This window comes from Rhincodon typus, chromosome 14 (assembly GCF_021869965.1).
Source record: "Rhincodon typus isolate 14 chromosome 14, sRhiTyp1.1, whole genome shotgun sequence".
Classification (NCBI taxonomy): Eukaryota; Metazoa; Chordata; class Chondrichthyes; order Orectolobiformes; family Rhincodontidae; genus Rhincodon; species Rhincodon typus.
In genome coordinates, this window is record NC_063345.1 from 19,754,506 (window position 1) to 19,770,139 (window position 15,634).

A 15,634-nucleotide genomic window follows, 5' to 3' on the forward strand; every position below is an offset into this window, starting at 1 on the left:
TTGTAACAAAGGAAAACACAAATCAGATACCAGAACTGTTGGATGATGCAAGATTTAGACAGAGGGAAGAGCTTAAGGAGATCAATATTAGGAGAGAAATGGTGCTAGAAAAATTGTTGGGATTGAAGGCTGATAAATCCCCCCAGGGCCTGATAATCTATATCCCAGAGTACTTAACGAAGTAGCTTTAGAGATAGTGGATGCATTGGTGGTCATTTTCCAGGATTCTATAGACTCTGCAATAGTCCTTGCTGACTGGAGGGTGGCTGATGTCATTCCAATATTCAAAAAGGGAGGTAGAGAGAAAACAGGGAATTATAGACCGGTGAGTCTAACATTGGCAGTGGGGAAAGATCTCAAATTCATTGTCAAGGATTTTATTGCAGAGCATTTAGAAAGCAGTGGCAGGATCAGACAGAGTTGGCATGGATTTATGAAGGGGAAATCATGCTTGAAAAATCTGTTGGAATTCTATGAAGATCTAACTAGTAGAGTTGACAAGGGGGAGTTGGTCAATGTAGTATATTTGTACTTTCAGAAAGCATTTGACAAAATCCCACAGAAGAGATTAATGTGCAAGATTAAAGCATATGGGAGAAGTGTATTGGGATGGTTAGGAAAATGGTTGACAGAGAGGAAACAGAGTAGGAATCAATGGAAACTTTTCAAATTGGCAGGCAGTAACTTTTGGGGTGCCACAGGGATCAGTGTTGAGACCCTAGCTATTCACAATATATATTAATGATTTGGATGAGGGAACAAAATCTAACATCGCCAAGTTTGCAGATGATACCAAGTTGGGTGGGAGGGTGAACTGTGACGAGGATGCAGAAATCCTTCAGCATGATCTCGACAGGTTGGTTAAGTGGGCAAATCAATGGCAGGTGCAGTATAATTTGGATAAATGTTGACGTCACTTTGGAAGCAAAAACAAGATGGTAGATTGCTACCTGAATGGCTGTAAATTGGGAGAGGGGAGTGTGCAGCGGGACCTGGGCATCCTTGTGCAAAAGTCACTAAAGGTAAACATGCAGGTGCAGCAGGCGGTAAAGAAGGTAAATGGCTTTCATTGCCAGTGGTTTTGTGTACAGGAGCAGGGATGTGTTGTTGCAGTTATACAGGGCCTTGGTGAGATCAGACCTGGAATAGTGAGTGCAGTTTTGGTCTCCTTTTCCGAGGAGGAATGATCTTGCTCGAGGGAGTGCAGCGAAGGTTTACCAGGCTGATTCTGGGGATGGCAGGTCTGACGTATGAGGAGAGATTGACTAGGTTGGGATTGTTTTTGCTGGAGTTCAGACAATGAGGGGGTATCTCAGAGACTTTTAAAATTCTAACAGGACTGGATGCAGGGAGGATGCTCCCGTTGGTGGTTGTGTCCAGAACCAGGGGTCACAGTATGAGGATTCGGGGTAGACGATTTATGTTGGAGATGAGGAGAGTGGTGAGCCTGTGGAATTCATTACCACAGGAAGTACTTGATGTCAAAACATTGAATGTATTCAAGAGGCAACTAGATATCGCACTTGGGGAAACGGGATCAAAAGGTTATGGGGAGAAAGCAGGATTAGGCAATTGAGTTGGATGATCAGCCATGATCGAGAAGAATGGCAGAGCAGGCCCAAAGGGCTGAATAGCCTCCTCCTATCTTTATGTTTGTTAAATCTACTCTGACAACAGAGACATCAGCTCCCCACCCCAAACCACCTAGAGAAAAAGGACTGCAGACGCATGGGAACATCACCACCTCCAGGTTCTTCAGCAAGCCACATACCATCCTGACTTTGAACTATACCACACTGCTTCAGTGTTGCTGGATCAAAATGCTGGCTGGGGCTTCCTTAACAGCACTACAGTATACCTACAGTACACGGACAGCAGCTTTCAGAGGACTATGGATGGCAACTAATTCTAACTTAGTCAACGACATCCACAGAAGAATACAAAGAGCTGAATGGGACCTTGCCTGGGGAGGTGGCATTTGGTATTGTCACTGGACTAGTGATCCAGAGAGCCAGGCTAATTCTTTAATTCATTTGCGGGATGTGGGCATCATTGGTTAGCCTGCATTTATTGCCCATCCCTAGTTGCCTTCAAGGAGGAGGCGGTGAGCTGTCTTCTTGAACCACTGCAGTCCATGTGCTGTGGGTTGACCCATAATGCCAATAGGGAGGGAATTCCAGGATTTTCACCCAGCCACAGTGAAGGAATAGCAATGTAATTTTCAGGTTTAAGATGGTGAGTGGCTTGGAGGGAAACTTGAAGGTGGTGGTGTTCCCACGTGTCTGCTGCTTTTGTCCTTCTAGATGGAGGTGGTCGTGGATTTGGAAGGTGCTGTCTGAGGATCTTTGGCGAGTTGCTGCATCTTTTGGCTAGTACATACTGCTACTACTGAGCGTTTATGGTGGAGGAAATGGATGTTTGTGGATGTGATGCCAACCAAGCAGGCTGCTTTGCCCTGGATGGTGTCAAGCTTCTTGAGTGTTGTTGGAGCTGCACTCATCCAGGCAAGTAAGGAGTATTCCATCACACCCCTGAATTGTGCCTTATAGATAATGGATAGGCTTTTGGGAGTCAGGTGGTAAGTCATTCACTGCATTTTCAGTCTTTGACCTGTTCTTGTAGCCATTGTGCTTCTGTGGACAGTCCAGTTGATTTTCTGGTCGATGATAACCCCGAGGATGTTGTTGGTGGGGATTCAGTGATGGTAACACTATTGAAGGTCAAGGGGTGATGGTTAAATCATCTGTTATTGGAAATAGTTATTACCTGGCATTTGTGTAGCGCAAATATTACTTGCCACTTGTTAGCCTAAGCCTGGATATTGTCCAGATCTTGTTGCATTTGAATGTGGACTGCTTCAGTATCTGATGAATTGCAAATGGTGCTAGACTACGTGTAATTATCAGTGAACATCCCCACTCCTGACCTTATAATGGAGGGAAGGTCATTACTGAAGCAGCTGAAAATGGTTGGGCCAAGGACATTGGGAACATGGATTTGAATCCCACCACAGCAGATGATGTCATCTGAATCAACGAAAATCTGGAGTTAATAGCTAGCCTAATGGTGACCTGTTCACTCATGTCCTTTAGGGAAGGAAATCTGTTCTTACATTTCTGTCCTTAATGCACGTTAAGACCAGCAGCAGAGTGGTTGGGTCGTAAGTGCCCCCTCAAATGTCCTTAACAAGCCAGTCATTCCAGTGGCAATTAGGGATGCGCTGATTAAGTAAATGTTGGCCCAGCCATCAATGCCTCTATTTCATGAATAATTAATAATAAACAGGATTCATCAGTTATGAACACTAGTGCTAATTTTAGTTTGGATGAGGGAAATGGGGAATGAAGCTAAATTAGAAACAAAGAGGGAACTCTATCCCACTCAACACTATTCTGATGTAAACCACAGCTTTTGTTGTTCTTTCCCCTCGATTGCCACAATTCATTCTTGGCATATAGTCATTGGCTCCATGTCTACACCCAATTTCCATCACTAACTGCTTCCAAGTAGGGGGAAGATGGGTTGCCTTCTAGAAGTAAAGGTATTCCCAAACTGCAGTTTGAGGACTTCCAAAATTTTCACCCAGCAATAATTAACGTCCAAATCAAAACTACACGTGTCTTAGGGGTGATGGCATTCCCAAGCAAGTGTCATTTTTATGCTTCAAAGTGACCAATGAAGTCTTGGGAAATGTGGCAAGTCACTGTAGTTCATGCTGCAGTTAATATTGAATATACAAATCTATGAATTAGCACCAGGAATAGACCACTCCACACTGCAGAATGTTGCCAAAGATCTTGAGGCAGCACCTTCCAAACGTGATCAACTCCATCTAGGAGGAGGAAGGCAGCAGATACATGGGAACACCACTACCTGCAAGTTCCCCTCCAAACCACTCACAACCTTACTTGGAAATATATCACCATTCCTTCAGCAGCGGTGGGTCAAAAGTCCTGGAACTATCTTCCTAAAATTGTGGGTCTACCTACAGCACGTGGACTGCAGTGCTTCAAGAAAACAGCTCCTTATCATCAAGGGCAACTAGGGATAGGCAACAAATGCTGGCCTAGCCACAAATGAACAAAAAAATTCTGTTCTACAATTACTTGCTGTACCTGCATGCTAACCTGTCATATTCATACACCACGACACCCAGATTCTTCTACAAGCGCTCATTATTTAAATAGTCTGCTTTCATCTTCTTGCCAAAAAGGACAATTTCATGTTTTCCAAAATTATAACCTATTTGCCAGATCTTTGCCAATTCACTTAACCTATATATATCCCTTTAGAGCCTTCTGTTCACTTTACAATTTACTTTCCTACCTATCTTTGTTACATCATCACGTGTGCAGCAATGATAAAATGATAGTGGACATTTAAGATAAACAAAATGCTAATCCAGCAGAGTTTTATTCTGGATGCTGCTGAGTGTTCAGTGTTATTGCATCACCCATCAGACTCCTGACTTGTACTGTTTATGCAGTGGTAATGCTTTGAAGAATCAAAGACTGCATGGAGTGCATCCTTACAAAAGAACGCAAATATGAAGATGGCAAGGTAATTGAAGGAGACAAAAAAAATGTCAGAACTCCAGGTTAAAATGCTGCACATTTTTAATGCTGTAAACCCAAATTGTAGTAACCGAGGTCTTTGTGATCAGTATTTAGAAATATGGCACGCTAAATTATAGTAACAATTTTCTTCCATGTTTTGAATTGCTAAAACAGGACATGGTCATTTTGTTGTGATTGCTGTCTGATGCTGCAGTTTTTGTATAAAGACTTGAAATTGTCAAATTTTGAAACGCTTATCAAAATGAACTGGTAATCGCATTGAACAGGCAAAGAGAAGTCTACAATAGGAATTTCTAGACTCTGATGGCTGCAGCAATTTAGCAAATCTAAGTTCATTAGATTTTCAGATCAATTGTAGGTTCATTGTTGTTGATGCAATGAGTAATAAGGACTTTTCGTCTGGATTAGCAATCAATAGATTAAATATAGCACATCAAAAATGTATTATTTAATTCTGTTTTTCATAATTGACAGAGGGAATAGTGGAAGGGGAAAAAAAAAAAATCAAAGCATTCTCAAATTATTTCTAAATAAGCTATTTCATGAATTGCAATGGAGTCAAGTAATTTTTCTGCTTGCTTGGGGCATTGAATTGCCTCACATCAGCTATCTGCAGGATACTCATGACTTGGAACTTATCACCATTTCGTCATGTCCCTGGGTCAAATACTGAAACTCCCTCACTGATGACATTGTGGGTACACTTACACCAAATAGACAGCAGCAATTCAAGGTGGCAGCTCACTATCACTTTATCAAGAGCAACTATAGATGGACAGTAAATGCTGGCCTTGTCAGTGATGCCCATAAGCTTTAAAAACGAATGAACAGAAACATAACATGTCTTATGCCTGGAGCCACGGCCGCTGGTGTTCACAACAATTCAGTCAGTGAATCACTATTCCTCAAGAAGTATAGCAAAGCAACCTTCTAGGTCTTCAAAGTAAATATATGCTCCAACAAGCAGAGGCACAGATGATGTTGGCAGATATTGCCTGGGATTCAACAAAGTTGGTTCTTCAGCAGGTCATCAATGAATTATAAAAAGTGTATCTTATAGCTGGAAATAGGCTTACTACTCAAAAAACAAACCAACTATAGGAGGGGAAGAACTTTACAAAGAATAACACATCCAAATATCCAGCCTATAAATCTTTGACGGAAATTTGCCAGTTTAATTGCAGTACCTGCTAGGATTCCTTGACTTGCAAGTAACATGATTCCAGTCAGACCACAGCTAAAAATAAGATTCTGACCAAAGTTCAGTACTGCAAGGCTTGAGGCAGTCTTCAGAGATGCATCTTCATACGTCTTCAAGTATCCATCATATCTCTCTGCTTCATAATTCTCATTGTTGAAATACTGAAAAAGGAATTTAAACTGCAGTACTCGTCAATGGAGAATTAGTTTTGCACACGAAGAGCTTGCTTAAATTTATAGGAAAACAAATATTCTGAAGTATAAATTTGAAAAGCTTTTCTGTAGAATCTAAGGTTTCTCCTATTCTTAAGTTATTCCTATCTTTTCCTCTATATTATGCTTTGACTTTCTTCTGAAAGTACTAGGTCTTACCAGGTTATATCTCCATGGATGTCAGTCTCTGTGGGATTTCCAAAGCTGTATTTTTGACGTGGGCATTGGCAACCTGACCATTGCAGCCAAAACCAATTTGATCATCCAATACCCAACTACTGAGTTCATTGTATGACAACTGGAGCACTGCCTGTAGTTAATTTTGGCCTTCTCAACATGCAAGCCAATATTTTTCTTCCTGCCAGTGCTCCAGATGACCAATTAAAGCAGACCTGGGGTGAAATTTGAAAATTCCCTAAGAACAAAGTACTGCAGGCATTGGAAATCTTAAATATAAACAGATGCTGCCAGACTGCTACATTTTCCAGCATTTTCAGTTTCTTTTTTGAGAATTCTCTAGTGTGTCACTAATTTAACAAACTGAGTCACCAAGGAACTTTTTAGTTGTGTTTACTATATCCCCACCATTGGCACTATTTGATAGCTAAAACGTATACTCTCAGCTTACTCTCACACCTGGGTTAACTTTTAGTTGGCTCCTGAAGTGGTAAAGAACATTACCTACTTAGCTACCCTCCCAAAGAGAGCAGTTTGAGGTATGGTGTAGAACTCCTGCTATATTTCCATGAGTAAGCCTTGTTCAGAGAGAAGGAGGGCTCAACCTTCTAAACTATAGAATTCTGCCAATGCTATACCAAACTACCTCTGAGAAAAAGTTAGATTGCAGCCAAACCAGCATTTCTATCCACCTGCTTGGCAACAATCTCACCTTAATACGAAGTACCAAATTCACTCATGTATAATTCCTGTATCTTAGACAGTCACTGATTCTGCAGCAATTGCAACAACTACATTTATCAACAGTGTCTAATGTGTGTTTTTGGACACAATCAAACTAAGATATATTATCTAACTAGTTCAGAGGTCATAAGGGAATAAAAGTAAATTCATATGGTAGAGCTAATGCTCGAGAGTTTCTTATACTAAGGGTGTTAATTACTTTATAACACTTCTACATTGAGAATTGTAACAAGAGCAGGGGAGGAAGAGTATAACCATCTAAATTGTATAATCTTAAAAGATGGAATTATTTTGTTTTTGATACAAGGTTGTTTAGAATCACGTCCTACCTTCACAGTCTCATAATTCAGGAGTGAGTCTATTGCAGCATTGCCTGCATCATTATCAGCTTTATTCATTTCAATCCGGAATCGAGTCCTACAAGTGAGAAATTAAACATTGTAAAGTCGTCACAAAGATTCTGTTGGTTAAGAAGAAAACTGAAATCAATAGATTTAACATTGCTACAGTACCTCCATTGAGTGATGCCAATTGTAAAAATTGAATACGCAGTTAAAGTTCCCAGAGTTACTAACGCATACGGTCCGCCACATTTATAATACTGTAAGAAATAAACATGAAGTGAATCATTTCTAGAATTTACTATTTTCTATAGGCATCGCTGTTAGCTTTAGGTAAATGTAGTTTTGCGTACTTGAACATTAATTCTAATGATGAGTTGATATATACAGACATAAATATTAGTAACATGTGGCCATTTGGCCCTTCAAACGCGATCCGTCATTCTATAAAATCATGGCTGATCTCGGATTATGGACATTCCCCTTTGGAATTGAGAATCTCCACTTTTCTCCCTACCCTGATACCTTCTGAGTTCCTTATTAGTCAAGAACCTCTACTTACCTTAAAAATATTCAATAACGTTGCCCCAATTGTTCCCTGGGGAAAATGGAATTCCATGGACACATGAACCTCAGGAACCATTTTCATCCTTGTCTTAAACAGGAGACCTCATTCTTAAACTGTATTCCTTAGTTATAATCTCACTATAATGGGAAAAGTCCATTCAGCAAGTTTGCCATAGAGTATGTTTCAGTAAGGTTATCCTCTCATTCTGGATGCAAGTTTAAACCTTCCTCACAAATTAATCTCTTCATCCCAGGAATTAGTTCAGTGAATCTTCTTGGCACTGCTTCTAATATGATTCTGTCCTTTCTTAATTAAAGAGACTAAAGCTGTATACAGAGCTCTAGATGTGGTCTCATCGCTGTTCCTGCAGCAAACCATTCCTAATTCTATATTTCATTCCCTGATCCACAGTGTTTATCAAAAAGTTTATTCAACAAGCAGCCCTGGGCATGTGATAAGATGTTTTACAATTGCAAGTTTTTTCTTTCAAGATAAGATGGATTCTTATTGACTCTACAGCAGTTTTAAGACTGCTTATATATAAATCAAAATTTCATGCTGTGGATCCATCAAGGAATGAACTGAAAAATATAGCACTGGAGGCCATTCAGCTTCACTGCACCCATGCAGGTCGAGTAATTGTACAAGAGCAACTCTGTTAGTCTCTCACCCTCTCTGGCCCAGCAATTTTTCTCTGTTTGTGTGTTTATCTAATTTCCTTTTGAAAGCCACAACTGAATTTCAAAATCATGTTGCCAAACTAGTTTGAATTATCATAGGCCTAATCTTTCCTACAAGCTTTACTCACCTTTTTTAAAAATCAATAACTTGACAACAGTTTAGTTAGCAGAATTACAATTAGTGGAATAGTGGCTGAAAATGATGCAATTAGTTTAATGTTTAATTTTAAAAAACATTACAACATCTTAAAGTGACATTTTTGAAAATCGCACACCTTTTAAAAAATCTTTCACACCAGTAATCACTTTCAAGTTTCCTTAATCACTAATTTTCTGATTATACAGCATGTATCAATAGAAATGGTCAATGGTGGAGGGCAGTGACAAAGTGTACTGGGAGGCTGAAGAGTTCAGCTGCAAATTCCCTCTGATGAATTTTCAACTTTCATGTAGCAACATTTACATCTGGGAAGATGAAGTCACCCGAGACCATCTTTGCATATCATATGGCAGCAAATAACAAGCACTCAATCAACCTCCATCCTTGGTTCTTCATCTATTACATTCTTCTATTCTAATTTTTCTGACCGATCGCCACTTGTAAACCTGATTAAGAGGCTCAGTTTGCTAATTCACGGCCATCCTATTTAACTTCCTGAACAACTCAAATGTTCAAGACTAATATAATACTGTAGAGGCCCTTTCTATTTCTATTTTATTTTTCCACTTTTTTGGTAGAAAGGAGAACTGAAGTTAGGGGTAGCTGGACTTTGAACAGCTGCATGTTTTGGAAGAGAAAAAGAACCAAGATGTTTGCTGTTGGAGACCAGCCTGGAAAATAGCGCAACTTATTTACTCATTTAAGGAAGACTCTGGACGATTCAGCATCAAGTATTGCTATGCCCAGGACTGCCAGCTGGTTGGACGTTGAGTTGGTCAATCAGGGGAGAGCATGTCCTACCCAACCAATCACAGAGATTACCAAAAGGCTGACTAGTTTTGGAAGCTTCAGAAATAAGTGAATATTTCTGGAAATATGTCTGTGAACAACTCCTTACACAAGGATTGAATAAAGACTTGGCTTTTTTTTATTCATTAATGGGATAAGGGCATCGCTGGCTAGGCAGCATTTATTGCCCATCCCGAATTGGCCAGAGGGCAGTTCAGAGGCAAGGACATTGCTGTGGGTCTGGAGTCACATGCAGGCCAGACCAGGTAAGGATGGCAGTTTCCCTCCCTAAAGGACATTAGTGAACCAGATGGGTTTTTCTGACAATCGACAATGCATTCATGGTCATTAAATTCTTAATTCCAGATATTTTATTGAATTCGAATTCAAATTCCACCATCTGCCGTGACAGGATTCAAACCCGGATCCCCAGAACATTATTTGGGTCTCTGGATTAACAGTCCAGCGATAATACCACTAGGCCATCGTCTCCATCCATTTTATACTATTTAATTGGACCGGCAAATTATTTTACTTTTTTAAAAATCATTTAACTGTGTCTGTCACAGTGTGTGGATTTAGGATCAAAGAAAATTGCATTTTAATCACAGATATTAATTAGACTATCTGGTTGTTTAGTTTTGTCCTGATAAAATTACAGTATGAGGAATCAATTATTAAACAAAAAACTTCAGTAATAAACTTAGTGTCCAAGATCTGACATTCATAATGTCTGATTAGGAACAACTGATAATTTTGAAGGTCACTGAATATTTTGACTTCACTGCATTGCAAATTCAGCAATAGTAATGCTGATTTCGTTTAGCTGGATATCCCCGGTTTTAACAACACCCACACCACAAACAATCACCTTAACATTTTTCTCCCAGTTTTGCAAGGAATCCTAGAAAAAGCTAATTTTCAAAATAGGAAACCACTCTACTTCCTCGTTTTCTATTACGACCTTAAACAGCCTCGGATCGAAATCAATACTCGTATTGTCACTTTCAGTTAAGCTTCTTTCTTATTTCTTAGAACAGGGCATCTACCAAAATATTGAAATCAGCTCAGAAAACTGCAGTACTTACCAAAATGCTACTGACAAGCAGCACTTCAAAGGTGGTGGGACCAAGATTAAACACCAAAGCACTCAGCACAAAACTGATACCTCTTGTCCCTCGATCTATGGCTTTTGAGAGTGCACCAGTCTGCCTGCTGAGATGGAAACTCAAATCTAAGTTGTGTAGGTGGAGGAAGACATTTTTGGCTATTCTCCTGATAGAACTTTGAGCTACTTTGCCAAAGACAGCATTCCTGAGTTCATTGAAGAATGCGGCACAAACCCTTGAAACACCATCTGCAAAGGAATTTTAGAAGAATCTAATTGCCTTTTCAAAACATATTTCATCATTTCAAAGTTAATTTCTTCATGAAGAAAATTAAACTTTTAATCAAACTGCAACACTGAACAATAAGTTATGACTGAAGTTACGTCTTTCTTACACATACGATGCATTAGCAAAAATACAGAACAATTATTTATTGATAGTTCAGCAAGTTGATGCACTGAAGGCTGAGCCATGCAGAATAAAAAGAACTCAAATTTCAACGACTAAAAAAAACTTAGTTGATCACAGTGGGACCATGAGGACAACATTACAAAACAGCCTCAATACTGGCTTTGGAAGGGGGTTGGAACAACTGTTTGACAGGTTTGCTGCTCTAACAAGCCCTAAAAAAACTATGGACGTTGATCAAGGAAAGTATGTAACTTAAGTATGATACAGCCTTGCATTGGAATAGACTGCCAATAGTCACCATTAAAATTCAGCTATGTATAAAGGATAACGAACACCAATTTGCAAGAAAGTAACTCAGCAGGTCAGTGCTCTCAAAACCATAAGATGTAGAAGTAAACCATTCAGTTAAAGTCTACGCCACTATTTAATGAGATCATGGCTGATTTGATAATTGATAACTCCATTTTCATTCCCTTTCCCTGTAACCCTTGATTCCCTTACTCATTAAACATGTAACTCTGCCTCGAATATACTTAATCCAGCCTTTAGAGCCCTCTGTAGTTCACTATCCTCAGAGAAACAATTCCCCCTCATCTGTCTTAAACGTGGGTCTCCTTACTCTGATATCACGCGCTATGGTCCTAGATTCTTCCAAAATGGAAACCTTTCCGCATCTTCCCTGTCAAGTCTAAGAATTTTGTATATTTCAATAAGGCTGCCTCGTTTTTCTGTATTCCAATGATTAAAGGCCTAACTTACTTAACTCTCCTCATAGAACTGTCCTCCCATACTTAGTATCAGACCAGTAAATGTTCGTTGGACATCAGGGGATCTAAGCTGTTCATAGTGCTAAGCTGTTCAGAAGTGCCTTTTATAGTTTTAGAAAAAACTCCCAACTTTTATACATCATTACCTTTGGAATAAAGACCAACATTCCAAGTGCCTTCCCAATTAACCACTGAACTTTGATACTAGCTATTGTGATTCATGCACAAAGACTCCCAAATTCCTCTTATAATTTTTTTGCAGTCTCTCTATTTAAATAATGTTCTTCTTGCCAAAGTGCATTACCCTTCAACTTTGTACATTATACTCCATTGCCCACGCACTTAATATATCCATATTCCACAATTGACTCTATATTCCTTATCAGTTGCCTTCTCACTTATTTTTATCTCATCTGCAAACTAGACTACATTCAGTTTCCTCATCCAAGTCATGAAGATATATTGGAAATAATTATGGCCCCAGCATGGAAACCGGTGGTACTTCTGATTGCAGGTTACCATCCTGAAAAAGCCCCCTTATCCCAACTGTCTGTCCTCTATTGATTATCTAATTCTCTATCGAAGCTAACTTGACTTAAGTGCCCTAATGTGTATTACCTTACTTTTCTGAAACTCCAAATATATTACATCTTCTGCTTCTGCTTTATCTATCCTGCTGGTTATTTCCCTAAATGATTATTCAACTTGAGAGGCATGATTATCCCTTCATGAAGCTGGGCTGACTGTTTAATTGTGTTATGTATTTCTAAATGCTACACTATTATATTCTTTATTCCAGACTTTTCCCCAATAACACACATTAAGCTAAGTGGTCTATTATTACTGTCCTTTGTCTCCTTGCCTTTTGAAATAAAGGTGTTACATTAATAGTTTTCCAATCCTCTGGGACTTTTTCCAGAATCTCAGGATCTTGGAAGATTACTACTAGTCCACCCAATATCTCCGTAGCTAATTCTTTTAATGTCTTGGGATGCAGGTCCAGGGAACTTACTGGTCTTTAGCCCGATTAGGTTCACTAGCACTTTTTCTACAGTGATACTTATTGCTTTTATTTCCTCTCCTCCTCTTGTCCCTTGATTATTTAGTAACATTGGAATGCTACCGGTGTCTTCTACTGAAGTGGAGGAAAAAAGTGACTAATGCAGTCAAGATGGTGTTATCAATTGCACGAGACACATTTGGCCTACTTTTTTGTGTTGATTCGCTATGAAAGAGAGTGATCACTACAAATTCAGACTATTAGAATGGTCTGTCCTTGAAATATATCCAATGCTGTACATGCTGTCTGCCATTTCTATTTTAATATTCAGTTTTAAATCCATTTTTGCCCGTAATCATTTGACAACTGAAAGCTTGCATAACCACAGAAAAACAGTATGGTAGTTGGCCTTATTCGAGAGCTCGTTCACAGATCCAGTACAAGCATGAAGAACTGAGTAACTGCTTTCTATGTTGTTTGATTCTATGACACCATTAGGGTTCCTATTGCAACAGCTAAATAAATGAGGCAATGAGTCATCATGAAGTAGATTGAAGGTCTGACCCTTTTATTTGTTTCAGCATACAAATTTAAAACCATAAATCTATTACCCTTTTAGGCTTAGTTTCCTGCCACATTATGTCTCATTTTTCATTGCAACAGAAGCTTGATTTACATATATTTTGATATAATCTGTAAACTCAAATCACTACAGTAAGAATCTAGTGCACATTGCATAAATTTATGCAAAGTGAAAAGAAAATTCTCTGCAATTCTCCTGCCAGAAACGTTTGCTACTCATTGCAACCTGCGCAGCAAGAAAGTCAACATCTGTCAAGCAAATTAAAATATTTTACTTACAGCCAATAAGGACAGCTGTTGCCATGGTGATGACTGTACTAGTTGCATCATTCAGGTTCAAAACACTACCTGACATTTGGTTGAGTTCATCTACTGCATATTTAAACATGAAGGGAACCATTATATTCATGAGCTGCAAAGACACAAGAACAAACATTACAAAAGGTTGAACACTATACCTAGTGAATAATTTGACTGATTTACAGCTTCCTGAATAAAGGTCCTAGAGGCACTTTCAAATGTCAAGCCCTTGGTGCTGTAAAAAGTTGGCAGTAAAAATTTAATTCATCGCAACATCTAATAGCTGGAAGCTGATGCCATTGCTCTACTGTATTTACATGTTTACTTTTCACAACAATGACAGCAACATTTATTTATTACAGTAAACAGTTGCACCTCAACATTTAATACATTCATAAAAATACAGTGCAGGTATATATAATTCTATTATTTTCTTATAAAAAACACCCACTTCCGATCAAACCAACATTACAGAATGGTGTAAGTACTCAAGTTTATTTCTAAAATCAGGCCAGGAATTGCAACCCACACCATCATACACATTGTAGCTTCTGCTAATGTCATTCTTCATCCAGCCAATAGAAGCTGCGCAAGGGCATTAGGTTGATTAGAGGCTAAGACGTCCCCCACTTCTTTCAGTGTCCATCCAAGCTTCAGAAGTCATATATAGCATGGCAGGCCAAATGGTCTCCGCCTGTGACTGCAAATCATTCTACACTCTAAGGAGATCAAAAAGCAGCAAGACAGCAAAAGAAAATTTGTGAACTTAACTGGCCCGCTCCATTTAAATCACAACAACTCAAAATGGCAACAGTGGACCTGTTTATTTTTAAAAAGTGCGCAGATATTTAATTCTGTAATGGTGCTAGAATAAATTAAACTTTATGCGGGGACAGAGGGCACAGATGAAGGAAAAGAACTCCATGTAATCATACACCTCAGATGCAGCCAGTGATTTGGTTGCCAGTAAACACAAACAGGTGACTGAATGATTCCCTTGCTATGTTTGCCGGATCATAGGTAGGATGTTGGTAGGATCTGAACAAAGCATAACATGACATAAAAAACAAAAATAAACATATTCTTGAGAGTACAGCCATGTCATTTGAGCAATGCAAAAATCGGAAAAATGTTTCTGATCAGATTTTCACAAGATATTTAGGAATTACCAGTTGCCACAGATCATTAGAGAAGTATTTGGAAAATAAATAAATGTTAACAAAAATTGGATAGGGCAAGTGAGAGACCATGAGTCATAGAATCCCTACAGTGCAGGAGGCGGCCATTTGGCCCATCAAGTCTGCACCAATCCACCAAACAGCACCCCAACCTTCACCCTCTCCCTGTAACCCTGCCTTTACCATGTCTAATCGACTCATCCTGCACATCCCTTCATACTACAGGCAGTTTAGGATGGCCAATCCACCTAACCTGCACACCTTTGAACTGTGGAAGGAAACCAGAACATCCAGCAGAAAACCATGCTGACATGGGGAGAACGTGCAAACTCCACACAGGCAGTCGCCTAAGGTTGGAATCGAACTCCTGTTGCTGGTGCTGTGAGGCAGCAGTGCCAACCAGTGTGCCGAAAGCCAGCATACACCCGTTGTACTGTATAGTTACTTCTGTATCGTAAATTTGTATGAAAATAAAACGTTTCTAACAAAAGTTAGCAGGAAAAGATAAACATAATGTAAAGGAAAGCATGGAAAACAAGTCACAGTACATCCTACAAAGGTTCAAATTACAATACTTGTTCCATGCAGCCAAAGGAAAACTCCATAAAGCCACAGTCCTCATCTTTTTAACCGATGACCACAGTCCCCAAAAAAACTCCTTGATCAAAGGCCACTCACAGAAGACGTTCAACACACTAGTGATTCAAGTGAGTCTATACCTCCAATTAGAAATGTAGCCAATTCCTAATTTTAGTTTCCTAGGACAACGGGCTATAGTTGAATGAAGGCTAGGTAATACCGGATAAAGAGAAAAAGAAGTTGTATTTTAAAGGAGATA

At 39.2% G+C, this 15,634-nt stretch overlaps 1 protein-coding gene across 1 annotated transcript in view; it reads right to left on the reverse strand.

Moving 5' to 3' along the window:
• The window catches only part of abcb7 (ATP-binding cassette, sub-family B (MDR/TAP), member 7), a 56,375-nt gene that overhangs the window by 30,203 nt on the left and 10,538 nt on the right, over nt 1–15,634 (reverse strand). Inside the window, exons 4-8 of the mRNA XM_048605282.1 lie at nt 13,598–13,730; nt 10,538–10,806; nt 7,424–7,512; nt 7,241–7,328; nt 5,765–5,939 (exon numbers count right to left, since the gene is read on the reverse strand). Of these exons, the coding sequence (XP_048461239.1) occupies nt 5,765–5,939; nt 7,241–7,328; nt 7,424–7,512; nt 10,538–10,806; nt 13,598–13,730 (754 nt within the window). The remainder of the gene's footprint in view (nt 1–5,764; nt 5,940–7,240; nt 7,329–7,423; nt 7,513–10,537; nt 10,807–13,597; nt 13,731–15,634) is intronic.